At 41.8% G+C, this 27865-nt stretch overlaps 1 protein-coding gene across 2 annotated transcripts in view; it reads right to left on the bottom strand.

Moving 5' to 3' along the window:
* The window catches only part of HSPBAP1 (HSPB1 associated protein 1), a 60823-nt gene that overhangs the window by 3243 nt on the left and 29715 nt on the right, over positions 1-27865 (bottom strand). For both annotated transcript variants that reach the window (XM_063116682.1, XM_063116683.1), the window contains 3 exons: positions 20169-20305; positions 14631-14802; positions 5512-5595 (listed from right to left, as the gene is read on the bottom strand). In XM_063116682.1, the coding sequence (XP_062972752.1) occupies positions 5512-5595; positions 14631-14802; positions 20169-20305 (393 nt within the window). The remainder of the gene's footprint in view (positions 1-5511; positions 5596-14630; positions 14803-20168; positions 20306-27865) is intronic.

The following is a 27865-nucleotide window of genomic DNA, read 5'->3' as shown; positions in this document are numbered from 1 at the left end:
AATATTTGAGTTGTAGAAGACACAATTGCCTTTAGTGAGTTCTCAGTACTCAGTGACCTGGTTTGCACAATCACTGGAGCTTATTTAAGCCACTGTGAGTTGCAGTGGGTCCGCTGAAATTATTGAATATTCAAGCCGCGACTGCAGCTTGTTGTGTCATCCAAACCCGGTAAGGGTGAGTTGTTGGTGAGTGATGTATTAAATATTAAATAAGCCACAGTCAGCTGCTTGATCTTGCAAATCGGCCTCCGTACGGATGCTAATCATTTGCCTTGGAACCAACACATATTACCTAGAGGTTGTGGTGAGGATGTCCAGGTATTGTTAGTTTCCAACTTCCATCAGCCCTAACCAGGGATGATGGGAGTTGTAGTCAAACAAGATCAGGGATGATGGGGGGTTGTAGTTGAACAACACCTGGAGGACCACACATTCTCCACCTCCGCATTACACTAAGGAAAGAGATTAAGATGGACCTGTTTAAGAGTAAAGAAACAATGGGTGAAGAATGAATATAGGTGTACAGAGATGAGAAACAACTAGCCCAGGAACTCCATATACATTTGCACCATTTGGTTGAAAATTTGTAATTCAGTGATGAAGAATGAGAGGTTCTAGAGGCTTCATAATGATTTCCTGTATTATACAAGTATCAAATATTCAGGGGGGGGGGAAAGGCTCCCGTGTCAAAGGGATATGTAATTACCAAAACAGGCATGTGTGTGAGTACCCATGGAGGTGGGGATTAACATCTCTTATTATTATAGCTGGGCCTTTATTGCATAATATGCTCATAAAAGCCACATGATCAAGCAATTAAATTTTTCTAATTGGCAGACAATACAATGTATTAGTGCCTTGTTAATTGAGGCTTGTGAACCTTAATTTATACCAGAGGGATACTATCTAACATATAGGATCTTTAATTTAGGGAGATCAGAAAGGCTTGTCCCAAACCATATCTCTAAATGATTTAAGCTCCTAAAACACAAAGGATATGACTGAGACAGCAAGTGCCTTGGGACCCATTACAAATGCAAGACTAAATTATTTTAAATTCCAGGGAGCATCCTGTCATCTGACAGTACCACCAGCCCACTGATGTATTATTGCAGTCTTAAACAGCAACAGAAGAAAAAAGCAAATGTTGTCTTTAACGAAGGATACGAGCACACAGCTTTTAAAGATGAAACAAGAATCCAGTAATTGATTCTTACACGTTACAAGCTGTCGTGTCTTTCCTGGTTGCCTTTAGGCAGTGAAATACAAAGACTAATTTAGGATTTCATCAGAACGAGATGCTAGGAAGGCAGAGCCTGCTTGTTAAACTGAATTGCTTTGGATCTGGGGACTCTTCTAGAGACAAGAAGGAACAAATTCACAGTGCAACATGGTACTCAGGCGCCAGGGGGCTGGAGATCGATTGAAGGCGTGGGGCCTGCTTGCATGTGTTTGTAAAAGCAAACGGGGAGTGGAGAATAGGGAGGTGCATCCTCACTTACTGGCACACAGTGTCTTGCAAGTTACCCATTGAAATTCTAGATTAGCCTTCCCCAAACTGGTGCCCTTTAGATTATGTTGGACTGCAATGCCTATCATCCCCAGCCACTGGCTGTTCTGGCTGATGCTAATGGGAACTGTTGTCCAAAACATCTGGAGGGCACCAGGTTGGGGAGGGCTTCCCTACAAAAAAATCCCCTTTCCTCCACCTAGTTGTCCCATTCTTTTCCTGCAGCACCCTACACCAGCAAAGGATGCACTATGTTGAATAAACTGATTGCATTTGTGATGATGCTCTGTCACGATTATACCAAATAAATCATACTCAACTGATTTAGTTCAGAATTATTTAAATGACTGTTGCATCATTTATTCTGCTCAAAGCAAATTTGCAGAATTTGGCTTTCTGGTGTGCATCCAAATTATGACTTCCAATACTATGAAGCACATAAATGGAATCCCTGGAAAACATCTTGGGGAAAAGCTGGTATCTCTTCTCCCCCCCCCCCCCCCACCAAGCAACCTGTACAAACTACGTAGCCTGCGCTGGTGTTGTGTCGGTCTCTGTTGGCCCTGTGTGTCATCTCAGGCTGAAACATTGCAATCAAGCTTCAAATCCCCTTATATTAGTGCAATATGGGTAAAGCTCTTGGATATGATGTGATAAGCTATTTTTCCTTTTGGTAAGTCTTCTTTATTAACAAGTTGGGGAGCTCGAGTTCGGGTGTGCTAAGAGACCCTAGTAATCTGGAGCAAAACACCTATTGTTCTTATGAAAATGAAGCGTAGTAGAGGACTACATCATGTCCCACATCCGAGTGGTCATTGAGAGGGTCGCCACTAAATCTTACTTGAAATGGAACCCAAAATTTAGCAGTAAATCCCCATAATATGGACATGAGTTTTGGAAGGGCATCAGTCTTATCAGAACCCACAATTCTTTCATTGCCGTGGCTGCATAAATAGCTAGGGAGGCCTTGTAATTGTTTGATTTCCCTCACAGTCACAATGTATCATGGGCCATGGAGTCTTGGGGCTGCTTTCAATTAATGAGTTGGATCCAGAATAAACCCACTGAAATCAATGGGACCAAGTTAGTCATGGTTAAGTATGTCTAAAGTATGTCCAGCTTGATGTGTATAACCTTAAGACTAAGAAGCCCATGATACAGGCTGATAACAAGTGAAGTCCACATGCAGAAAAATATGTGGGGACTGTACCTTAAAAACCCACAAAAAATGGACACTGTCCCAGGACAATGTACTTCAAGGTTGAATTTCTTCTGCAGGTTTTGAATATTCTCCCCCAGCCCTTGTTACATTATCAGAACAGAGCTCCATAAGACTGCAACATTTTAACATTTTACAGTGTGCACATTTAGGCCAGCTTACCTTGAGTATGTGAACATTGTTAAGCATTTCAAGGTGCTGCAACGCTGGAAAGTTCACTCTCCCTAATAGAATCCATGAATAACATTAATCACCTTACCTTAGGATGCAAGGTTTTGGAGTGGTCTCAGTGTGTTGAAAACAAATTAAAAACGTTCCCCTCTTATTGTAAAGTCTGAACAAAATAATTAATTGCATCAGTAGGGCTATTGAAGCTGGCATGGCATGCACCTATCACAACAACCTGATAGCAGCTGGTTATTGCCGGAAGCCAGAGAACTGCTTGAGTGAATAATGGAAATGTTCTTGATATTATATTTTAACACCCGAGTCACACATTATTTTCCCAAGATGGATAGCCCGACATCTAAAAAGTAATGTTGCTGTCATCTCCAGGGATAATAGGGTATAATCAGCTGTCACTGCAAAGATTATATGCAGGCATTCCTCAGGTTAAATAGTGCCCACGTTCAACGTAACAGCTCAGATCCTCCATACCGTTTGTGAGGTTTTTAATCCTGGGAGAGAGGTTAGTAGCTATGTCGACCATGCCACCACACTCCAGCAAGATTGGAGTGTATAGAACTCTTACGTTTGTATATATTTGACTGTAAGGTTATATGCCACGTGTGTTTTTTTTAAAAAAAGATGAGTAATACATCCTGTATGACATAGTACCATATCCTGGGATTTTCAGCACATTGGACTCAGTTGCTTGCGACCTAGAACTAGGAGATTATACAACACTGCTCCAAGAAAGTGAAAGAAAACCCACCCATTTTATATGAAAATGGCACACAGATAATATCATCCCCACCTCAGCTGCTCCACAAAGGATCTATTTCCTGAAGAACTGTGTTTTTGCAGCCTCTTGTGCGATTCTAGTTTTAATAAGCTGCAGTGGAAATGTTAAGACATGGCTGAAATACCCACGTAGATTTTTAACCATACAAACACCTGAGCCTAGGAGGTGAAGGCTATCAATGGCTATTAGCCCAGATGGTTGTGTGCTACCTCGAGTATTCAAGCCAGTAAGTCTGTGTGCACCAGTTGCTGGGGAACATGGGTGGGAGGGTGCCGTTGCACCATATCCTGCTTTGTTGGTCCCTGGTCAACAGCTGGTTGGCCACTGTGTGAACAGAGTGCTGGACTAAATGGACCCTTGGTCTGATCCAGCATGGCACTTCTTACATTCTTATTAGACTCTCTAGCCCTATTAGACTTGAATAAAGCCCCCTTCAACTGACTCTCCACATGATCATAAGGGACTAGGGCTACAAACAGCTGGTCCTACTTTCTCTGCACTCCACCATTGAGGTGGAAGTTCTGAAGAAGGGAGCCTGTTCTACAAGCATAACTTCTTCCATGAGTTCAAACCCTGCACAGTCAGAACAATGATTTATCTAGCACCATATAGGTGCATAGCACCTAACAATGCTATACATGGGGCTGCCTTTGGAAATGGCCCAGAAACCTCCATTAGTCCAAAATAGGGCAGAGACTGTTAATTGGAACTGGCAGATATCAGTACACTGGCTGCAAGTCCATTTCGGGGTCCAATTCACAGTGTTGGTTTTAGCCATTAAAGCCCTAAACGGCTTGAGGTCAGGATACCTGAAGGAGCATCTCCTCTCATATCTACCTACCTGGACCCAAAAGTCATTGTTCAAAGCCCTCATCCAGGTGTCCCCTCCAAATGAGGCAAGGCCAGTGCCTACATGAGAGGGGCTCTTCAGGGGTGGTGCCCATCTGTCAAATGCTTTCCTCAGAGAGACTCGCCAGGTGCCTACATTATGGCTTTTCCGGTGTCCGGTGCAGACCTTTCCCCCTCAGCCCTTTTAGGAACTGTTTTTAGTGCTTTTAAATCTCAGCACTTTTATACTGCTGGTGTGGGGGTGTGCTTTGTGCTGCACTGTTTTTATCCTTTGCTTCTGGTTCTATCTTCATTTTATTATGTACTGTTTTTTTATCATCATCTGTTGTTTCGTATTTTATGGGCAGTATCCAAGTTGATATTAGAGCAACACCAATAGTGACCTCTAGCACAACAACAATAATGTCAGCTGGCGTGACAAGTCACCTCCAGATGGTTGGCAGTCCCTCCGAAGCAGATCTGAGGGAGTGCCTGGGGGATGCAGTGGGGAGGACAGTAAGAGGAAGTCCCATTGCACGAGAAGAAGTCCGCTTGCACCGTGCTGGATTTAACCTTATATCTAGAATCCCAGGCAGAGAAGACAACAAAGGAAGGGGGAAGAAATGTAAGCAACGGAAAGAATATGTGATGACTGCAGTTACACTTACTTAGGCCTTAGCTAGAACGAAGGTTTATCCTGGGATTGTCCCGGGGTCATCCCTGTTCATGTAAATGACACACAGGAGATCCCGGGAGCAGGCAGGGACGACCCTGGGACGATCCCGGGATAAACCTTAGGTCTAGCTAAGGCATGAGTCTTGGTTAACAGAAAAGTACACAGATAGGTAGTTAGATCATTATTATAAACCATTCTGACACAGTTCATGACTTCATGCAGCCCATTTCAGGGCATGCTCTCTATGATGTGTATTCCTGACATTTAACAGACAAGCAGCAGTCATTTTAGAAAAGGGAGGAAGGTGGAATTACCAGTTCAATCCACGAATTTATGCTAACAGTGATGGGGTCAATGGATTCTACATAATGCCACCAGTGTCTGGGAACAAACAGGACCTGAAGATAAAAGACACAGAAATTCAAAGTTGCAGAAACCTTCCCCTACAATTGTGTGCAATTGTAACATCTTCCTTACATTTTAAAAACATTGCATTGAAAAGTACATTTTTTCAGCAGCAGTTTCTGCATTGGCCACATCTCAGGAATCATTATTTATTATTATTATTCATATATTCTTTAAAATATCTACCCCACTCTCCATTCAAATGAGTAGTAAAAGAAAAAGAAACACAATATGTAAAATTAAACCACAAATTAATTCAACAATAATTAAAAGCAGCAGTCATTAAATCAAATAATTAACTAAATCAAACAGAGCCAACAAGAGAGAATGTTTTAGAGCTAACTGAAAAATTACAAATTAAGAAGTCAGCAGGGCTGGATGGTATACCATAAGAGTTCTGAAAGAACTTAATTGTGAAATAACTGCTTATCTTCTAAGAAAAAGCTGCAACTTGTCACTGAAAGCAGCCTCCTCTCTGGAGGGTTGTAAGGCAGCTAATATAAATCCACCATTAACTCCCCCTCCAAAAAAACGAACCTAGCAAGGAATCACAAAATAAACTGCCATAAATTATTTGGAGTCAGGGTTGAAGGGGAAGTAGCCAAGATTGCCAGTGATACCAAATGGTTCCAGAAAGTGAAAACCCATGTGGACTAGGAAGAACTCCAAAATGGCCTTGCAAACTGGGTAAATGTGCAACAAAATGGAAAATAAAGACATAAGACCAGCCCCACTGGATCGCATGAGAGGTCTATCTAGTCTGGTACCCTGTTTCCCACAGTGACCAACCAGACGACTGTGGAAAGCCCATAAGCAGGGCATGAGGGCAACATAATCCTCCCCCATTGTTGTTGGCCAATGAGTGGTATTCAGAGGCAGAATGCCTCTGATCCTGGAGGCAGCATACAAGCATCAGTAGCCTATTCTCCATGAAGGATAATTGGTGGAATGGGAAAGGTACAGGGAAACGCAGTCAAAATATTCAAATAACCCCTGAGAAGGAAAGGCTAAAGCATTTGGAGCTTTTAACAGTTAAAAAAAAAATAAGTAAGTGAAGGGGGACATGATGAAAGTTTATACAATTATGCATGGTAGGGAAGGGAAGAGTATATAGAGAGAGATTTCTTTCCCCTTCCTCTCTCTTAATACAAGAACTCAGCGTCACCTGGCTTAGATAAAGGGGGATTAAACAAATTCATGCAGGACTGTCAATGGCTATTAACCATGTTACCTAAAAGGAGCTTCCATAGTGAAAGGCAGTGTACCTCAGAATAGCAGTTACTGGAGCCCGGGGGAACTAATGTGGAAGTGCTGTTTCTGTCATGTCATCCTTCTGGGCTTCCCAGGAGCAGCTGGCTATGCACAGTTCAAAAGAAGATGCTGAACTGGGTGGTCCCTTGGTCTGATCCAAAGGAGGTTTTCTTATGTCCCTGTGACAGCCTCTACTCCAGCCTCCCTGGTGCCCTCCAAATGTACATGCCCCAGCATCCCACAGCCATAAGTTAAAGACCAGCACAACTGCAGAGCACTAGGATTGGGAAGGCTGCTTTACTCTATCACATACCTACACAGAGCCTTGAAATCTGTTAGGTTTCTGAGAAAATAGGCCTTTGAAGCACGACCCTTCTAGAGGACAGACAGAGGACTCATCCACTGGCCTTCATGACCTGTACAACTGATGGTCATAACTTTGTTTTGCATTGCTTCCATTGGCTGGCCACCGCCAACCCTTGCATGGCTTGGCTTCGTGCCTACCTAGCCCCTTTTATTCTCTTAGCATTTTAACAGTCTATAAATAAATTTTAACTTGGTGTTTTGAATTTGTAATTTTGCATTGCTGCTGTTTTATCTGGTTGAGCTTTTATATTGTATTTTATATTATGGTTTTATACTGTTGTTTTATACTTTGAATGTTTTTAATTTTTGTGAACCGCCCAGAGAGCTCCGGCTATTGGGCGGTATAGAAATGTAATAAATAAATAAATAAATAAATAGCCCCACTGCTGCAGCCCCAATTGCCTCTCTCACTCCTAGGCTGCCCTACTCTTGCTCTGGCAATTGCATCTGGACATTTGACCTTCTTCTTGGACAAAGAGGTGGCTTGCTTCTGTTCATCAGTGGCCTCCGCTCATCTAGCCTTTTTACGTAAACCCAGGGTTTGTCATGGGGACAATTTCCCCATCCTGCCCAATCCTGACTTCTTGATTGGAAGCGACTCCCCAAGGTCACACGTAGGGGGTCTTCCAATTACCTGAGATGTGATCCCTCGAAACTGGAGAGGCCAGGGATTGAACCAGGGACCTTCTGCATGCAAAGCATGGTCTCTACCTGGTGGAGGCTGGTGGCCCCAATTTCAGTGGGGCTAAGAATCCATTCTGGTTTTCAGTCAAAACAAGCCAGAACTCTAATGAAACTATCGAAGGTTCTGAATCTATTTGGGGATTGGGTTCAGAACCTTGGATAGCTCCTTTAGAGTGGATTCACAACCCTACCAAAATCAGAGCTACCAGCCTCCACTGGCACTACCACTAAACAATGCTCTCTTCCCTGAGCTCAGTCTTCTCTCCTAAGATATAGTTCCTGAGAAGATTTGTACACAACTCTCCTCTGACCCCACTTCTCCCAAGACTTGAGTGGAAACAGTGGCCCATGTTCAGCATGCGACCAAGACAAGATTGGGGGGCCATGGCAAGAACATGTGGCCGCAGTACTTCATCACTTTCCATCCCATCTCCAAGCATCAGACAACCTGTTTCTGGTGTTATGGTGTTTCAGAAAACGTGCATCACTTTACAAAAGCAAAAGACATTATCATCTGCATTATGTTCATCATCCAGAGAAAGCAAAGTGTTTGCAAACATCCATTAGGTACACAGCAATGCTAGCATTGATACACAGGAGCAAAATTAAGGCATGATTTGATTTTATGGATCAACCAACAGGCTGCTTTAACAGAGTACTCAGTGCAGCATTACGGGTGGGAGGAAGCATGGTCAATGGGGCATAGGCCCCATGGCGTTATTTTAGCCTTTGAAAAAATCCATTCTTACAAGAGATCTTCTGAAGGTCATACACTAAGTTAGTCCAGAATGGTATTCAGGATGCTTGATTTCCTCTTGTTTTTTCCTAGCAGAATTATCTCGAGCCTAAAAAAATCCTCCATAATCTTGTTCTAGCAATATTTACTACAGAGAGTGAACAACGACTGATAACCTTTCATTCAAAATCCTCTTATCTCAGACAGGGTTATTAGCTCTGAACTCTTGCATATAAAACCAAAGGTTAGAGGGCATGTTGGGGTTTTTTAAACCTTGCACCTGGTTCAGAAAGCAAAACAACTCCTACAAAAAATCTAACTTGTCCTGTTCTGCAAATGCTGTCAGCTGCTTTTCTAACACAGCAGGCATTTCCTACTGGCAAAGAAAGAGCAGATTCCAACACAATATTTTCTGCTGTAGAAATACTTCTGGAATTATTCCCATCGAGACACATGGAAGACGTTATACAAGATCTGAAAATCCACAGGGATTTTCCAGGAAATATCCAAGAGCAATACATTAGTTTCTTGCCAGATCCGGCTAAGGTAACTTCATTGAAAAATCCACTTACAATTCTGGTGCACTGTTTTCTATGAGTTTCTTCCAATGATACAAATCCAAATTCCATGAGGAAGAATTAAGCATAAAGGGCATAATCCATTCGACCCCAAATCAAGTACTTCTAAATCGCATCAATTTTAGTAACAGGACTGGAATCCTTTTGATTTCATTGCAAATCAGTGGGATTTAAAAGTGCTTAACTATGATTTGATCACGCCCTATGTTTGTCTTTACATTCTAGCAGGTGATTAACAATGTACACTTCCAATTTTAAATCTATGTTTTGAATCTTGCATCTATTGATACTGCTTTGATGCATTATTCTCCAGCTCATTGTCTGACTCCCCCTTATATCTATTTAAAACAAAACAATAAAACTCCCTTATGCATCTCCCATATAACCCCCACTGGATGACGAGCACATGTAAACCACATTCACATTTATCTGAATATTTGGGGCACTTTGAATAAATATTTTTATCATATGGAAACTTGTTTATCATATGGAACGACGTATATGTCAAGAAGCCAAAAAGACTAACAATATAGAGATATCTGTCAGAATATAGGAAAGAAAATTTTGTGTAGCTTAATCATATTTTAGGCCAAATATTTTCTTGCAAGAAGTACATTGTTTATAAGAATTCCCCTAGGCTGGTACATTATCGCCTAGGCTGGTACATTATCTAGAAGACATGTCTCAAGTGTACAGTGCTTGCCAGCATCAAACCATAGTCTGGATCAGTCCAAAGTCTTATGTGGTTCAGAATTCTGTTTTTATTTATTTTATATATATTATTGCATTTATATCCCACCTTTTTCCCTGCAAGGAACCCAGGGTGGCGTATATAATCCTCCTCCTCTCCACTTTATCCTCACAACAACAATCCTGTGAGGTGGGTTGTGACTAGCCCAAAGTCACCCAGTGGGTTTCCATGGCCGAGTGGGGACTAGAACCCAGATCTCCCAACTCCCAGTCCGACACTCTAGCCACTACAACACATTGGCTCGGGAAGCAGGACATGAGAGCAATAGCCCTCTCCCTCTCTTGCTTTCCAAGTGGTATTTACAGGCCACTCATTCTGGAGACAGCATATAGCCATCATGACTATTGATGGCTATAGAAGAATTGTCTAAGATTAACTCTTCAGTTGTCCCTAAGTGATGTACATGTATGTTCAGGGCCAAATTAGACATGACTTTGTGTGACTGCAGTAAACACAATTATTCTTCTTATTAGAAGTCATTGGAGGTTTCTTTCTTCTTCTTTAATCGCCATGCAGGAGAAGGTGGCAGAATTTTGGGAAGTAAACCATGGGGCAACGTTTTAATCCTCTCCTCCCAGTGTGTGGTGATCCCGATGCAAATAGGGGCCATGCTCACTTACTCCACAGCATGCATTGACAACTTGCAGCCCTCCAGGTTGCACCATTGGCTAAGCTTCTTAGGGCAAATGGGAGTTGTAAGCCAAAACATCTGGAAGACCATCTGGAAGACCACAAGTTGACCACCCCTGCCCCTCAGTCAAAAAAAGAGAATAGCCTCAGCTACACATTACGGCTTTAATGTGTTCACCCACCCCAGTGTGAACAGGGTGTACTGTGTGTCACAGAGGAAGGCTATGTTCAGCATTTAATCCTGTTTGTCTGTGTGTGGACCCTACTGCGGCTTCTGTTCCATCTGTGGCCTTTATGCAAGTGCTGCTGACCTCCCCGCTTACAGAAACAAGTATTTCATGTTGACCCCCAGGAGTGCTAAATCGCTGTTATGAAACCGATGGAGGCCACTTGCGCAACAGAAATCTCCCATTGGATACTGCCCTTCCTTTTAAAGGTCTTTAAGAATGTCAACTACATTACGGATGGTCCTTTCTTAGTTTTTCATTTACCTCAGGAACTGACCCCTAGCCACTCCTTACTATTGTGCCAGAAGCTGTGACAATGGAAGTACAGAGACAGTCTCACCAAAAGGTGAGGGAAATGATAATTGCATTGAACATTTTTTGCACATTAAAAAAAAAATCAGTCCAAAATTAGCCACTCCATCTGGAACATGGAGTGGTTGTATGGATGCATTTAATTGTTCCTAGGCAATCCCTCGGAAAACTATACACTCATTTCTCAGGAAGAATTAGTCAGTCTTACCACGTTGTTGCAGAACAAATACATTCACACAACTTGAAAGACATCAAGAGCATTTCCATGTCTATTCAGAGGGTAGGGCTGATTTTTCTGATGAACAAAAGTCATCTTAGAGATGTGAAGGTAAACCGTTGGTGAGAGAGAGATGAAGACTACAGTTTGTCTTAATCTCATTTCAAAGGCATTGCTCTATATATGTTGATTTATTTATTTATTTGGTCTATGAGTTGTGTTCCACAGAATGGAAGAAAAAGAGATACGAATGCATAAAAATGTGGAGGTTTTGACGGTTCAGAAATCCACTGGCAACTAACCACATCGCTTGCCTGTTTTCTCTCTCTCCCTCTGTGTGTGTGTGTGTGTGTGTGTGTGTGTGTGTGTGTGTGTGTGGTTTTTTGTGTGGCATTCTTTTTAAGTCAGTTAGGAAGGTAGCTGGGGCTAATTCGCTACTGTAAAAATAAAGTCACTCAAAAATGAAGCGTTCAGTTTGCGTCTGTCATTTTGAACACGCAATTATACTCACAAAACCACAGGCTCAAATGATCATTTGCAGGTGCAAGAGCAGGCACAATTAATCTTACAGTAACTTGGTTATCACTGATCATCACAGAGATGTTTTGAGACCAGCGTGACATTTCAAATGTTTAATTGTGGGTGCAAGGTTTAGAAGGCCACATTAAATTTCTCCAAAATTTTGCCTAAAAACTGACTCGCTACTCGAATCTTTTAAAATGAATGAAACAACACTGAACGTGACTCCCCCACTTCTATTCATTGAGGCTTAAGACCAAGGTGGCATTAAAAAGTAATTAGAATATATATTGAAGCAAAGATCCCTGATGTCTCTAATATAAGAGAAAGTGGTGAAATGAGACACATTGGCCAGAAGATGGCATTAGGCACATTAACTTTCTTTTAATATTCAAAGCCAGTACCAAGCTCGCATACAGCGGCTGTCCTGAATACCAAAGTACACCTTTATCTTTATTTTATTTTTCAATTCTGCATTGTTGCAAACATCTTAATCCAAGGCATGTGGTTCCTGGCCAAGCAAGAAACAGAGATTACTGTAAATTACCACAAAGTGAAGCTGGCTGCAAATCCTCTGGTAATTGTTATTTGCAAAACAAGCTCAATCTTTGTATTCAGTTAGAACAATGTCTAAAAGAAATGCCTTCCTTTGCTACCTAAGGGATTCTCATCAAATTCCTTCATCACATCCCTTCCAATGTTAGACAGGCCTGAGTAGAGCCAGCAGGCATTATTCTTGAGTAAGACAGACTTGCCTTAAAGGGGCTTGGCATTCATTGCAGATAATTCCTTAGCTTTCCTTCATTTAGAAGGATCACTTAGTACAGCCCTCCTGGAATTGTAACACTGCAGGAGATAGGTAAGCAGTGGTGGTCACATGATTAAATGCCCCACCAAATGAAAAACTCCTTGTACACAGAAAATTAGGATGGCAGGAAGAGGTCTTAGGCTTAGCACCTGTGACGCAGGCCAGCTACCCCATGAGCAGGGAAGTGTATTTAATCATGCATCTCCCCATCTGCATTCTGAAGTGGTACAATCCTAGGAGGGCTTTACCATGCAATTCTCCTGAACATGTAGCTCAGCTTCAAGTCAATGGGCCAGTTCACACGGCACAGCTGAGCCACTGTGGGTTGTTTATTATTATTATTATTATTATTTATTTATTTATATAGCACCATCAATGTACATGGTGCTGTACAGATTATACACAGTAAATAGCAAGACCCTGCCGCATAGGCTTACAATCTAATAAAGTTGTAGTAAACAATAAGGAGGGAAAGAGAATGCAAACAGGGAAGTGCAAACAGAGAATGCAAAAAGAGAATGCAAACAGGAAATGTTTGACCCATGATGAACTGCAATGTGCGGCCACCATTCTGGTTCTGCAGTCCTCAATCAGACCGATGGGAGGTTGCACCATGTCATCTCAAACCAGTTATCGTGAATTATTTGAGGGTTAAACAAACCTTGCTTAATTCCTGCTGCAAATCATGGGTTAAGCAAGAGGTATTTAACTCTTGAATAACCCAGGATGAGCTGGCCATGTTATACAAGCTGGATCACTGTCACTTTAGTCAGCATAAGAGATAAAAATCTATATCAGCATCTCCTTTGTTCAGTAGCACTTCAGAGCACTGCTACAAGCGGCCGTCTGTTCTTAACAAGATTTGTCTTCTAATTAGTTTAAGCTTAATTAAAAATAGTGATGCTACTGCTTCATTACCATTCCTAATCACTGAAACAGACTGCCTACGTTGAATTCCTGGCCTAAATACAAGGCAGTGTCCTACTGTTATTTAAAAAACAAACAAACATAAGCCTTCCCTGCTACAGGGGAGGAAATGGTAAAGTCAATTCATTTAATTTTGGCATTGGTAAGACATTTACCAAACATATTAATATGCTATACAATACAATGGCAACAGCTTTGAAAGTGCCTTAAGAGTAAAATCCTAAACATGACTACTCAGAAGTAAATCCCACTGAATTCAATCAGTCTTACTCCCAGATAAGTATATTGCAGCATGAGGAAATCTGAGAAAATCAGTCCATTTGGTAAAGTTATACTTAGCACAAAGTAGTGATACCACTTCTACTAAGAAGAAATCACATTTGAAGTAATTTGGAAAGAAGCAGGCTGGTGGAGCTGAGATCCTTGAGTACTGGCAAATTGAACAATCCTTCACAAGGCTGCTAGTCAATTATTGTGGCCTCCCCCAGAAAAATATGATTAATCAACTTTCACATGACCTTGTTAAAAGTATTTTGAGAGCCTCCATTGAAACACTAATGCACATTGTAAATACGAATGATGTCGTTGCTGGGCAAGTGTTTCCATTATGGAAGTTATCCATCACCATGGAAGTTAAGAGCTCTTGACTGGCTCTGCACACTTATTCATTAATTGCACATTGGCCAACTCACTGTTTTCAAAGTAGAGATGGACGATACTACAATCGCCAGAAGCCTGCTAAGTTCGGGATCCAGAGATGCTTACATGTAAATGCCCCTGAAAGCCTGGGAGCATTTCCTACATTGTCCTCTCAGAGTACAGTTTTTAGTTGAAAGGCAAGTAAAATAATATGAACCTGGAGGGTTCTGTTAGTCAGTCGACTGCGTTAAACAAACAATGTTTGGGAAAGACTAGTAGGCAAAATGGAACCCATGGTTTCCTCCCACCATATTTGTTTACCTTTTCATCCCTGGGTCATATTTAATGAAAGTTCCAAACGAGAGTAAATTAACACAGATTACCTGGCCGGGATCAAGTGTAATCACATGGGCCTGTGCTTTCTTGAACTGTGGATAGCTTTTCAGGTCAGGATTGACTACATTGACTCTGCTGAACACACTGGATTCTTCATAGGGGATTCTGGTAGGATAAAGGCAACCGGAGTCTTCCGGTGGGTAGAGATGCCACCTTTTCCTGGAAGCAGAGATGATGGGAACTCACAGCCTGCCATTTCATAATGAATAATCACAACTAAATGAGGCTCTCAATAAAGCTTCCTGTTTAACAGTTGCGAGGAGCTGGAACACAGGTAGTTATTAAGTAGCGCAAGGCAGTAAATAGATAAGCAACGTTTTAAAGAGCTTCAGTGAAAAATAAAAACAGCGAACTATTTATGAGTCATGTTTACAACGAACTATTCATGAGTCATGTATCATGGATACAGCAGTGAAGGGAAGCAACGTATACAACTGCCTTCTCTAATCTGGCACTCTCCAGATGTATCAGAGTATAGCTCCCATCATCCCCATGCTGGCTGGGAATGATAGGTGCTGTAGTCCAACACTTTGGGGGAGGCTGCTACACAACAAAGTTTAGTGACTTGCTACTGCTTTACCTTTGAGGATCCAACTGTGTATCCAACTTAATACTGGAGTTTCCTTCGGTTCTGCTCGTGTTTATTAGTTCCACAAACAAATCAACAGAGCAGAGTAGAAATTGTTGTGTAACTGTAGGAAATGTAAAGTTATTATTGCACTGTTTGTGTATTTGGATACCATATTTGAATATATTTAAGTGAGTGACAATATCCAGTGATTATCTCCTTATATGCGACTGAATTGCTCGTTTTTCCTCCTAAACCTTCTCCTCATCTCTCATTCTCTCTTACTGTCAATGATGTTACGCTTACTCCAGTCAAGGAAGCTCGTAGCCTTGGCTTTATATTTGACTCCTCGCTCTCCTTTATTCCTCATATTGAGGCAGTAGCTAAATCTTGTCGATTTTTCCTGTATAATATTGCCAGGATTCGATCATTTTTGTCTGTCTCTTCCGCCAAGACGCTTGTTCATGCACTGGTTATTTCACAGTTGGACTACTGCAACCTTCTTCTCTCTGGCCTTCCTTCTTCTCACATCAGTCCGTTGGTTTCTGTTCACCACTCTGCCGCAAAGATCATCTTCTTGGCTCGCCGCTCTGACCATGTTGCTCCGCTTCTGAAATCTCTTCATTGGCTTCCAATTCACTTCAGAATCCAATATAAACTTCTCCTGTTAACCTTCAAAGCTTTTCACGGTCTAGCTCCTTCCTATCTCTCCTCTCTCATCTCACACTATTGCCCCGCTCGTGCTCTTCGCTCCTCTGATGCCATGTTTCTCGCCTGCCCAAGGGCCTCTACTTCCCTTGCTCGGCTCCGTCCATTTTCTTCTGCTGCCCCTTACGCCTGGAACGCTCTTCCAGAACATTTGAGAACTACAAGTTCAATCGCAGCTTTTAAAGCTCAACTAAAAACTTTTCTTTTTCCTAAAGCTTTTAAAACTTGATGTTGTGCAGACTTTATACTGTTAGTTTTACCCTACCCTGTGCCTGCTTACCCTACCCTGTCCCTGTTTGCATTCTCTTCCCCTCCTTATTGTTTTACTATGATTTTATTAGATTGTAAGCCTATGCGGCAGAGTCTTGCTATTTACTGTTTTACTCTGTACAGCACCATGTACATTGATGGTGCTATATAAATAAATAATAATAATAATAATAATAATAATAATAATAATAATAACATGGCAGCTTTGGACCTGTTCTCCTTTCCTGTCCTTTATGCTGCAGGACATACCGCCACTGTCCTTCAGTCCAAAGAGTAGGTGCACAAAATCCGTGTTGTCAGAGCCTGGCTATTGACTAAGATACTAAGGGCACAACTCCATATAAGTTTAGACAGATTCTGGCTGAAGAATTCTGGGAGTTGTCTAAGGCCATAGCTAGATGGGGCAATATCCCACAGATCACCCCGGAATCGTCCCTGTGTGATCCCTCCTTTTCCCCGGGATCTTGCCCTACACTTCTAGCCCTCTTTTTCCATGGTCTCGGGCTGATCCTAAGACTGCGTGGGCAGGCATCGTGGTTTGTCCCGGCTCCTTGCGAGTAAATGTGAGAAGCCAGGAACCACACACAGGGTGCAGAGCTCCTCAGGAACTCTGTGCCCATCGGGGGTGGGAGGGGGAGCAGGAGGGGTTTTTTTTAATTAAAAAACCCCCACTTACCTTTTGTGCTAGATTGTTCGAGCGCTCCTTTCCCTTAAAAAAAAGGAAAAAATGGCGGGCGCGACATCCTCCTCCTCACAGGACGTCGCGCGCCGCGTGTAGATGAGGGCGACAATCTCACAATCATAAAATCGTGAGATCATTGCCCTGCGACCCCCTCATCTAGCTGAGCCCCAAATATGCATAGAGTTGTACTTCAAGATGTCCAGCTCCTCTCTTACAGGGCTTTGGAGTTTAGTATGCGATGAAAATCTGAACTTCCATTCTGATTGGCAAGTGAACGCTTCTTCTTGTTGTGCAAACTTAACATCTGAAAGGAAGAGTGGTCTGCAAGGAGCTGTCCATCGAACTAGCTTCCATGTGCAGCCTGATCCTAGAGATTAGGGACTGGCCATGACTCAGTGGCAAAGCACATGCTTTGCATGCGGAAGGCCAGATCCAATCCTGGGCATCCCCAATTGAAAGCTTCAGATAGCACGCGCCATGAAGGGCATCTGCTTGAGACCCGAGAGGAAGCTGCTGCAAACCAGAATGAACAATACTGGGCTAGGTAGACCACCAATCTGACCAGGCATAAAGGATCTTCCTGTGCATGTTAGGTTGAAGTCAAACTCTCTGTATTCAATGGGGCTTCGGCTCAGGGAAGTGTGTGCAGGATTGCAGTGGGAGTGTAACATTCAAGCTGAATGCAGAGACCTTGGGACACTAGCGTGCAATCCTGTTCCCAGCCTCTTTAAAAAGTGTGTGTGTGTGTGTGTGTGTGTGTGTGTGTGTGTGCATGCTTGGGCATGTGTTTATCCATAACGCTGAACTGTCCATTCACAAAGCAGAGCAAATGAGCACATAAAAAGAGTTTTATAAAGAGAACAGTCTAAATGATGGAACTGGGAAAAGCAAAAGTAATTAAAATAATAGCTCACGCAGCAAATCTGTGGAATTTAAGAATAGCCACATAGAGTGATGTTCTGACTTGCGCATTGACATTACAGACAAGACAAAGAAAATACAACTTTGTGAATCAAATTAAAACAATTTGTGCTGACTGGCTTCCAGAACCAGGCTGCCTCTTTTGCCTTCGTCCCTCAATGCTAATCATCCCCCCCACCCCATACTTATCAGCTTTTGTAACATTTTCTTATCTAGTGATTCTTTCTGCCATGATAAAGTTACAGTCTGACAATTTCAAGGGAGCAAAAGAGGCAAGGTTTACTTTGCCTCCTCTCTGCCGAGATGTTGTAAGCATAAGTATGGAGCAAGAAGAGAGACGAAGTAGACACTTTATTCACAATGTGGTCAAGTCTGCAAAGCAAATGATTAAGGAGTGTGAAGAGCTCTGAAAGGCTTTCTCCAGACTGGGGGCCTCGCTAGACCTGCCGGATAAGAGCTAGCGCACGCTGTTGCCAGCTTCTAGACGCACGACGCGACGGGGCAACAGGAAGCCCCGTAGCGTCGGCCATTTTTTTTGTTTAAAGGGGCCATGTGCGCCGGAGAAGGTAAGTGCTTTTTTAAAAAACAATAAAGCCCCCCTGATTCCCCCCAATGCCCGATGACCCCCTCCCCCCTCGCTCGCCCGTCCTCCTCCCATCCCCGATGCCCTGTCCCCGGCTCTCCTTCCCTCGCCCCCAATGCCCGCTCTCCTTCCCTCGCCCCTGTCCCTGATGCCCAGCCTTCTCCCCCCTCTCTCCTGCCAGGTCCGGCCTTCCCCCCGCCTCTCTCTCCCCCCTCCCAGGATCCCCCCTGGCCCGATGGACACAGCGCTCGTATGAGTGCTGTGCCCAGTCCATGGCTTTTCCTGGCTACTAGCGAGTAAGCGAGCAGCCGCAAAAAGCCATGGACCCTGCTAGACGTTTCGCAGCCCCGGCCTCAGGCCGGGGCTGCGGAAAAGCCGGGCCATAAGCTAATTCGCTTATGCCGGCTAAAGGCAGGTTTCAGCGCGGCCTGACCCCGGATTCCCCTGTGCGTCATCTGGATGAACAGGAGGGAAACCGGGCCTCACACCGCGCTAACGCCTGGTCTACCAAGGCCCTGGGTGAATGGGCAGCAACATTCCAACTGTTACACTAACATTGTCATCCTTGATTAGAAAGGGGAATTCTAATACTGTGGAATTATTGTAGTGTTGTGCAATACTATGTGCAATACTGGTTGCTTCACCTCAAAAAAGAATATCATTGCACTGGAAAAGAGCAGAACAAGTCAACAAAAAATAACCAAGGATTTGGAGCAGCTTTCCTACAAGGAAATGCTAAGGTGGTTGGGACTTCCATGCACATGGTGACTATGTGGACACCATCTGGTATTAATCAGTCATTTATATTTATTTATTGCATTTATATCCCGCCTTTTTTCCTCCTCCTCCTCTCCATTTTATCCTTACAACAACAACCCTGCGAGGTAGATTGGGCTGAGAGTCTGTAACTGGCCCAAAGTCACCTGGTGGGTTTCCATGGCTGAGTGAGGACTAGAACCCCAGATCTTCTGACTCCCAGTCCAACACTTTAGCCACTACGCCACACTCATAGTGATATGCTATCACTATGAACATCTCTACATGACCATTTTATTGCACGCTCTTGATTGGTCACTCACGGAGGTTAGTGGGTCCTTTACATAACATCATCAACCTCTAGGACATCTCCCACACTTTCCCTCCTTTATCCTGCTTTCAAGAAGGTCGGAGATAAGCTGTAATAACAGTTACTGGCAGCATATTAGCAACATGTAATGCTGGAATAGCACTATAATACAGCCACTAGATGGTGTGTTTAGTTGACCATATAGAGCATGTTTTCAATTCCTAAACCATGTTCGCCACCTATAGGAACCCATTGTAAAGCCGGAAAGACTCCGGAAGAAGAAAGCCGACAACTGTAAATGCATTAGCAGAATTCCATGCATCTAATACACAATAAAAGTTTTATATTGTGCTTTACTATGCTGTGTTTTAGGGTTCTTCTTTTTACAAACCAGCCAGAGAGTTTGGTTATTGGGTGGCATAGAAATGTTATGAATGAATGGCTGATGAATGACAATCTGTTCTGCCGGAAAGCGGCATTTCCACATTGGTGTGAAAACAAAGAGGGCATGGACAACATACGTAACCACTTACTCCAAAATTAAGAAGGTCCTGGATGAACAATAACCAGAGATAAATTTTCTCATCAGAGAACATGCTTATTTCGTAATAATGAAACTGGGCACTTTGGATCATTAAGAATCAACTGAACAGTTTTTTTAAAAAAACACATCGGGAATTGGGCAATTTTGGTTGTAGAAACCACAACCATAAATAATTCTCCTTACCTTCCTTGCACTTGCAGCACTAAGTTGCAGCCATAGGAGTCCAAATGGCAAGGAGTGTTTGCTCCTGCTGTGCCAATCCACAGAGTACTCTCCCTTCCATTTCTTCCAGAAAATCCAAAGTCAGACCATCTTATGTCCTGTTGCAAAAATAGACTTCAGATACAATTATCTTGTTTTGAGTATCCATCCTGTTAATTAGCCACCTTAGGATTCTCTCATTTTCTTCTCATCCTTTTTGGGTGTAGCAACTTCAATTCTTTCCCGCTAATTAACACTGTCCTAGGGTATATGTGCCATCAGAGAGATCAACTCACATAATTGAGAACTTCCAAAATAAATTTCTGTAGAGCGTTTTATATCGATTGTCCAAAGCAAAATCAACAAAAGAATGAAGAAGAAAAGAAGTAAATAAATAAAAAGAAATACATTGAATTTAAATCAACTTATTGACAGAGGGTGGTACATTTAGCATTGAATCTAGATACTTATATTTCACCTCATCAAACTGTCCGTCACTCTTTGAGGTCTATCACTCAGGACCATTTACCAAGTGGCAAGTCTCTTCAATGTGCTTGTAACCACTTAGTAAGCAAGATGCCTGAGGAGTAAGGGACAACCATTTTATCACATGTCTGTGCTTGAACCGCTGTAAAAAAATCCTTAATATTATACAGGACAATAGCGATAACCAAGCTATATAAGAATAAGGGAACATTCCCCACGTTTACATCATGTGATACTCTGTATCATCCTGAAATGTGGTAAGGATTTTTTCTTTTTCTTTTCTGACCATACATCAAGAGTAGATACATGATAAAATGGTTGCTTCTATTCATCTACTGCTCAATGTTTGGGAAGTCTAAATAGCATAATGCTTCCTTCCACTCTTCTTCAAATACATGTTGTTGCAGAAACTAATCATGGCCTTTATCCCAAATCTCCTGGAGCTTACTTTGAAAAAAGAAAATAAATTAAGCATCTATATGATATCCCAATTTGATGGCTGTATCAACTCGTGATTTCTTTGATTGTGAGGACATTGTTAATGCCACCCATTGGTTGGCTGGGTTTTATTTTGTTTTACGCTATTTTAAGGGGAACCAATCACCTTCACCACCTTGCCCTTGATTTCTTTCTTGAAAAAGTAATCACCTCCACTGATATAAAATAAATAATAGATTAACAATTAGCATTTTAAACAAGCATTTTATAGCATGTTAGTGACTGGCCACTCACAGAAGTTTGTGGGGCATTTTGACACCACTGTCAGCCTCCTGCGCACCTCCTGCTCCATTCTCTGGTTTTAACAGTAAAAAATAAACCTCAGAAAACTGGACTCCTCTGGGATATATTGGTATTTGTTAGGTTTTCCTGCTGTGTACAGGTTAAGTTGCGATATAAAATACCCACTAGAAGGTGCTATCTCATTGAATTGTTTGGGCCACGTGGTCATTGCTCTCTTCCTCGTGTAATTACAGCTCATTGCAAATGCAGAAGAGAAGCAGGTAGAGCCATGGTAAAGGATCATGACTTCCCCCTGTCTGATCCTGAGATTATGCCCACTGACTGGAGTGTCCACTCACAAATGCCCTAGCCAGTGGAAGTGGGGTGGCAACTTTCATTGATTCCTCCTTCTCTCTGTAGTCTTTTGTACTCCAAAAAACCTGCTCTGAGTGCTGGAGTGGAGGGGGTTTGCCATCCCATTCTTCCACCAGTGGGATCCATCACTGGACTGTATACTTCTCCGTGAATAGAATGTCTCCTAGCTAGGGTCCGAGCCAATGAAAACAAATCTCAAAAAAGTATCCATAAAATAATTATATATACTTTCATAAATTAATCTGTCAGTGAAGTCAAACAACCTTCAATACCATCAGGTAAATAATAATCAATGAATTGGGATTCAAAGTACAGTAGGACAGGTAGCAACTTGGCTGCATACCAATTGTATTAAAGAGAAAGTCATCCAATTATTTTGAAAGGCAAGATCCTTTTAATGAAAAAGCTCCATTGGCACTGGGTAGGTGTCTAAAGTCTACTGTACAAATACATATATTTTGCCAAGAACATTAGAAGCCTTATTTGTGTGTGTGTGTTTTATCCATCAAACCTTATAAAATTAATGCCAAATTAATGTCTAGATCAGAGAAGCAGAAGAAAAAGAGGGGAAAGGGGTACTTTTGATGTTGTTTAAAAGGAAGGCAAGGAGAGGCCTCAAATTTGTGCTCAAAAATGAAAATTTATCATAACATTACAATGTGTTTTGACATTAGACTTCATAATTAGCCAGCTTTTTTCTAAAATTGAACACTTAAAACTTTTAAAGTCTTTCTCCGATGAAAAGATACTACAACTCGCTCACTAGTGTAGGATGCAGTCCTATGCAGGTTTAGAAAGGGGAAAAAAACTCCTACAACTCGCAGCATGCTGGGAGTTGTAGGGCTTTTTTCTGTCTAAACTTGCGTAGGACTGCACCCTTGATGTCTCTTATTTTAATACCTTCCCCAGCGCTACAATGTTCTTTTTAAGGGGAAAGGCAGTAAGAACTATATACAACTAGATGTATATACACAGATTTCTGTAATTCTGATATTAAACTTTGTTTCAATACCTTTCCATTAACTTCCAACATTGAACTTGCCCCTTTTCTCTACTACAGCATTCCATGCTGACATTGAGCCTTTTACTATTAACCTCCAAAGCTCTCTTGAGAACTTACTGTCCATTCAGACTCCATCAGCAGATATATGATAGGATCATTGCTTGTCCCAATGTACAACACACTGCACTTCTTTACACTGAATTCTATGTGCCTTTCTGCTGCTTAACCACTCAGCTTAGAAATATCCTTTTGTATCTCTTTATCATTATGAAAAATGTGATGCTGTCCACAACCCTGGCTATATAATTGTTGAACAGTGGGTCTCTTGGGTTGAGAGCTGTTTTGATTTTTTGTTATTATTCTGTAATCCTTCTGTTTTTATTTGATTTGAATGCATTTGTTGTTTTAATTTTAATTATGCCTGTAAGCCACCTTGAGTGCAATTTGTTTGGTAGAAAGACAGGGTATAAATCAAATCAACGAACAAGCATTGGGATAGGCAACCTGGTGCCCTCTAGGTGTTTTGGACAACAACTCCCATCAGTCCCAGACAGCATGGCCACTTGTCAAGGATTATGGAAGTTGTAGTCCAAAACATTTTGGTGGACATCAGGTTACCTTCCTCTAGATCATATATGAAGCATTTAAATAGCTCTTGTTGCAGTATAAATCCATGCTGTTTACTTTCCCCAGTGCGGAAATTATCCATTTATATTCCTATGCTCTATTTCCTTGAAAACAACAACAGTTACCCATCCACAAGAAGCTCTGTCCTCTTAGTTCATGCACGAAGGTGTTGAATCTAACCATAAAACGAGAGAGGCAAGGCAGAGTAAAACTGTCCAGTCCTCACGATACAGGACAAAGTCATAAATGAATGTCGATTAGTCAAGGTAATCTGCCATTTGCATTTCATTTTAACTGTTTGCCTTATTGAGTGGACTCTTTCCTACTAACAGACTACATAGAATGTTGCTTAGTACTGAATCCCAGAAGTATAAGTTAGTCAATTTGTTGTCAATGGCTGTTGTCAAAATAAATATATTTTCGTTTTCTATTTAAAATATTTTAGGCCACCCTTCTGTAAATTCTCAGGCAGTGTACAAGATTTGTTGTTGTTGTTATTACTATTATTATTATTATTATTATTATTATTATTATTATTATTATTATTTAAAAAATCAGGATAAAATCACAACAGAAAGCAAAGTCAACAGCATTAAACAAACTCAGTATTAAACGTTCAGTAGAAAGGATAAATCCTAATCACCCAGTTCATTTCTTTGAAGACGTCTTTGCCCGGCACTGAAAAGACAATATAATAAGCGCCAAGCAAGCCTCCATGGGGAGGGTATTCCATAAAGGAAGAGCTGCCATTCAAAAGGGCCTCTTTCCGAGCAACCACTCAACTAATTTCAAATGTTGGGTGGGGGACCTGGAGAAGAGCCTCAGATGATAAATACAATGTTCAGACAGGCTCATGTTCCAGAAAGGAGTCCTTTACAGTCCCAATTGAAGCCCTCCTGTTTCACCTTAAAAAAGATGTTCAATTAGATAGGCTTCTCATCTTACCCACACAGCATGCTAACCCACACTCAATGGTTGAATGTGGGTTGTTTTGAACTGTGGTTTCTTTGTTGAACCGTGGGTTCTCGTGTTGTCTAGAACTTGCTCACTAGGGCTGTGCAAGCCTCAGATTCGGAAATCCAAATAACGGAGGCCATTTCATGGCGGATCCACCATTTTGTTGCACAGCCCTAGGCTCTCCTATACAGCCTACATCTCCCAGCATCCAGTGCCTGGGAGGGCTGTACTTACCAGGGCCCAGGAGCAGAAGGAATACAAGAAGTAGCTGCCACCATCGCCAAGTCCTCCACGTGATTGCTGGCTCCTCCATGCCTTCCTTGCGCAATTGGCTGCTGCTGCCTCAATCCGGAAGTCTCCATTGACCCTGGAGGGGTCCACATGACTTCCGCAGGTGCCCCATAGCTGCCTGCTGAAGCAGGCAGCTGTAAGGCACCTGTGGCACATGGACCCTTCTAGGGTCAATGGAGACTTCTGGATTGAGGCAGCAGCAGCCGATCACATGAGGAAGGCAAGGAATGCACGGGGAAGCCGGCGATCGCGCAGAGGACTTGGTGATGGCAGCAGCCACTTCTTGTATTCCTTCTACTCCTGGGCCCTGGTAAATACAGCCCTCCCAGGCACTGGATGCTGGGAGTTGTAGGCTGTATGGGGGGGCCTAGGGCTGTGCAACAAAATGGCGGATCCGCCATGAAACAGCCTCTGTGATTCGGATTTCCGAATCCGAGGCCTGAGGCTTGCACAGCTCTACCAAATATAGTCACTATAGCTGAATATACCCATTACATCCAACCTCTGGTAAACCCTCCCTCGTGTGGTTCGGGAGGCTGAAAATGTAACATCTTTTAAATGCCTTCTAAAAACATGCCTTTTCACACTGGCTTTCCCTGGATTTTAACTTAGCTGGTTTAAATTTTTAATGTTTGAAATTTATCTATACTTGTCATATTTTATGGTTTTAATTGTGTACTGCCCAGAGAGCCTTGGATGATGGGCAGTATAAAAATAATAAATAAATAAATAAATAAATAAATAAAGATAGGTACTTCATAACCAGAAAACACTCCTGCTAGATGGCACCAACTTTATTATGGAGCCTGACCCCTCGTGAAAGGGTCAGGTTGTGCAGCAGGGAACACTGCTGCCCTCTGGGCCACTGTCTGGAAAACAAAGTGACTTCTGAAAACACCCACATTGCCCATTCCTATTCTACTAGGAATGGATTTCTCTAGCTTGCTTAGTCCAGGTTTGGAGCTGAACTTTGGCACACTAGAAAGTGGTTAATACATCCTAACTATCTCTAAGGAAGCATCTCTTTTTCTGAAACTCAATACTGAAGAATCGTCAAGGTGAATGATAAGCTTCTAAGTGAATGAGCTAATATTAGGAGATAACTTGATTTACAGAAAGAAATACAAAAGCCTAATACAAACATTTGTCAAAAGCTTCAAGAAATCACAAAAGAAAAGTTGTTCTAGCTTTCCACAGCCATAAAATTTAAAATCCAATATAACTATTTCGGTGATAAAGTTAAGGGTAATAACCATCCCTACACTTTAATCTCACACCTAAGTAGTTTCTATATTCTGTTGCAACTTAAGAAGAAAGAGAACGAACATAATCAATACTAGATTTTAAAAGAGCCTTTTCTGAAAAAGCTGCCGCCTCAGTAAATACCTGACATGATTATGGGCAAAATAGTTTTTACCCAATGAACTGAAAAGGAATGGATAAGTTCTGAAAGCCTGGCAGAAGGGCCTGCTTTTTTACAATAAAAAAAGATCCACAGCTGAATGAAATGCAGTTTGTAAGTATCCCAACCATAACAGATGGCACATTACTTCTGAATTACATTTATTTTGCTTGCTGCTTACAATGTATCTAATATACCCATATGTCACTTTAAGAGTTCTCGTTTCTATTTAAACGTCAGGCATATATCTTGCCTCTGATTTATATCTCAAAATTCGGTAATGTAATATCAAGTGAACAAAAAATCCTGGAATAAGTGAGAAACTGCTCATACATTAAAATAATGGAATCATTACCTTAAGTCACACAACTGTAAATGATAAACAGTGCAATCTGAATTTCAAACAACTTCTAAATGGCCCTATTAATCACTATAAATAAAAAAGGGGTAGCTGGTCTTCTTGTACCCTTCAAGTCACCTTAGAAAAATATCTAAATAAAATCTAAATGAAAAGAGCAGATAAGCATGAGAAAGTATAAGAAAAGAAAGCTTATTAATGGATGTACGTCTCTTGGTTGGCAGAGTGATACTAAGACATCTCTTTCGTGGGCCAGTTTATTTAAGCCATGGTAGGTTGTGGAGTGTGCCGGTGGCCATTTTAAATATTCAACCCATGGCGGACCTTGTCATGGTTTGTTGTGTCATCCAAACTCTGGCAGCAAGGGTTGTCTGAGCTGAGAGCCTCTCTACATGAATGCTGATTTTCCACCATTCTGGCTCATGTAAAGCAGCCTTCACGGACAGAGGAGGCTCTCCTCTTCAAATTGTTACCTTCCACAAGTAGAGAACAATGGATGCAACAAAGGAGAGGGGCGGGGCTAGCACACTCCCTCTCATTGCACACTTTCCCTATTCAAGTACAGAACATCTGCATAGGCCTACTGTCTTTCTGTTAAGTAGCATTCCAGTTATGATCATTCTGGCATGCTTTGAACCCAGTGGGGATATTATGGTAGGTTGCAACTAAAGGCAGGCCACCATAATATTTAAAAGGTTCGATTTGGGAAGCAGGATTATCTAGTTGTGTATTCAACCAGGATTGTCAATGGTCATAACATTGCCAGAGCAACAGAGCAATTTTTGGCTAGGAATCCATGCAGTAGACAAAATGTTAGCAAAAGGACATCCCTATCATACTGGTGCCACCTTAAGCCCAAACTAGTGGTAAGAAGGTTTGCTCTCAAATAGCAGTAGTTGTTTGAGCTGCAAGAAACACTTCTCACCTGGACTTTAGTCTGTTTCTCCTGAAAGGTCCATGAAACCTAGAACATTGTGTGTTTGGACTGTGATTTATTAAGAACCTTTCACGGAACAGATTGTTATACTTTTCATAGACCCTGAATTCTTCTTTGCTAAGGATTGGGTATCTTTGTCTTTGAGAGCCTACAGGGTCTGCTGGCTTGAACTGATTGTGACTCTTGGATTTTGCTGTACCTTGACCCATGTAGCATGGAGATACCAAAAAGGAAGCTATGGCCCTCTGTGTGTGGTATATAGTGAATTTAACAAAACAGAAAATAAATTGTGAAAAACAAACAACAACCATTACAAGCATAGGAACGTCATCAAATATACCATTCATAAAAAAGGGAGAGAATTATGCATACATTTCAAGAAAAGCAGACCAAATATCCATGTATTTATCTACTTGCAAGTGGTGTTTATATAACACCCATTCAAATGTTGATAGCATTAAGTCCTCAGTCCATTACACTATGGGAGGTGAGCATTTATCTTTTCGATGTGATAGTATAAGTC

The sequence above is a fragment of the Elgaria multicarinata genome, chromosome 2 (genome assembly GCF_023053635.1).
Source record: "Elgaria multicarinata webbii isolate HBS135686 ecotype San Diego chromosome 2, rElgMul1.1.pri, whole genome shotgun sequence".
Lineage (NCBI taxonomy): Eukaryota > Metazoa > Chordata > Lepidosauria > Squamata > Anguidae > Elgaria > Elgaria multicarinata.
Note: the sequence above shows the minus strand (reverse complement) of the source record. Positions and strands in the feature narration are given on the sequence as shown.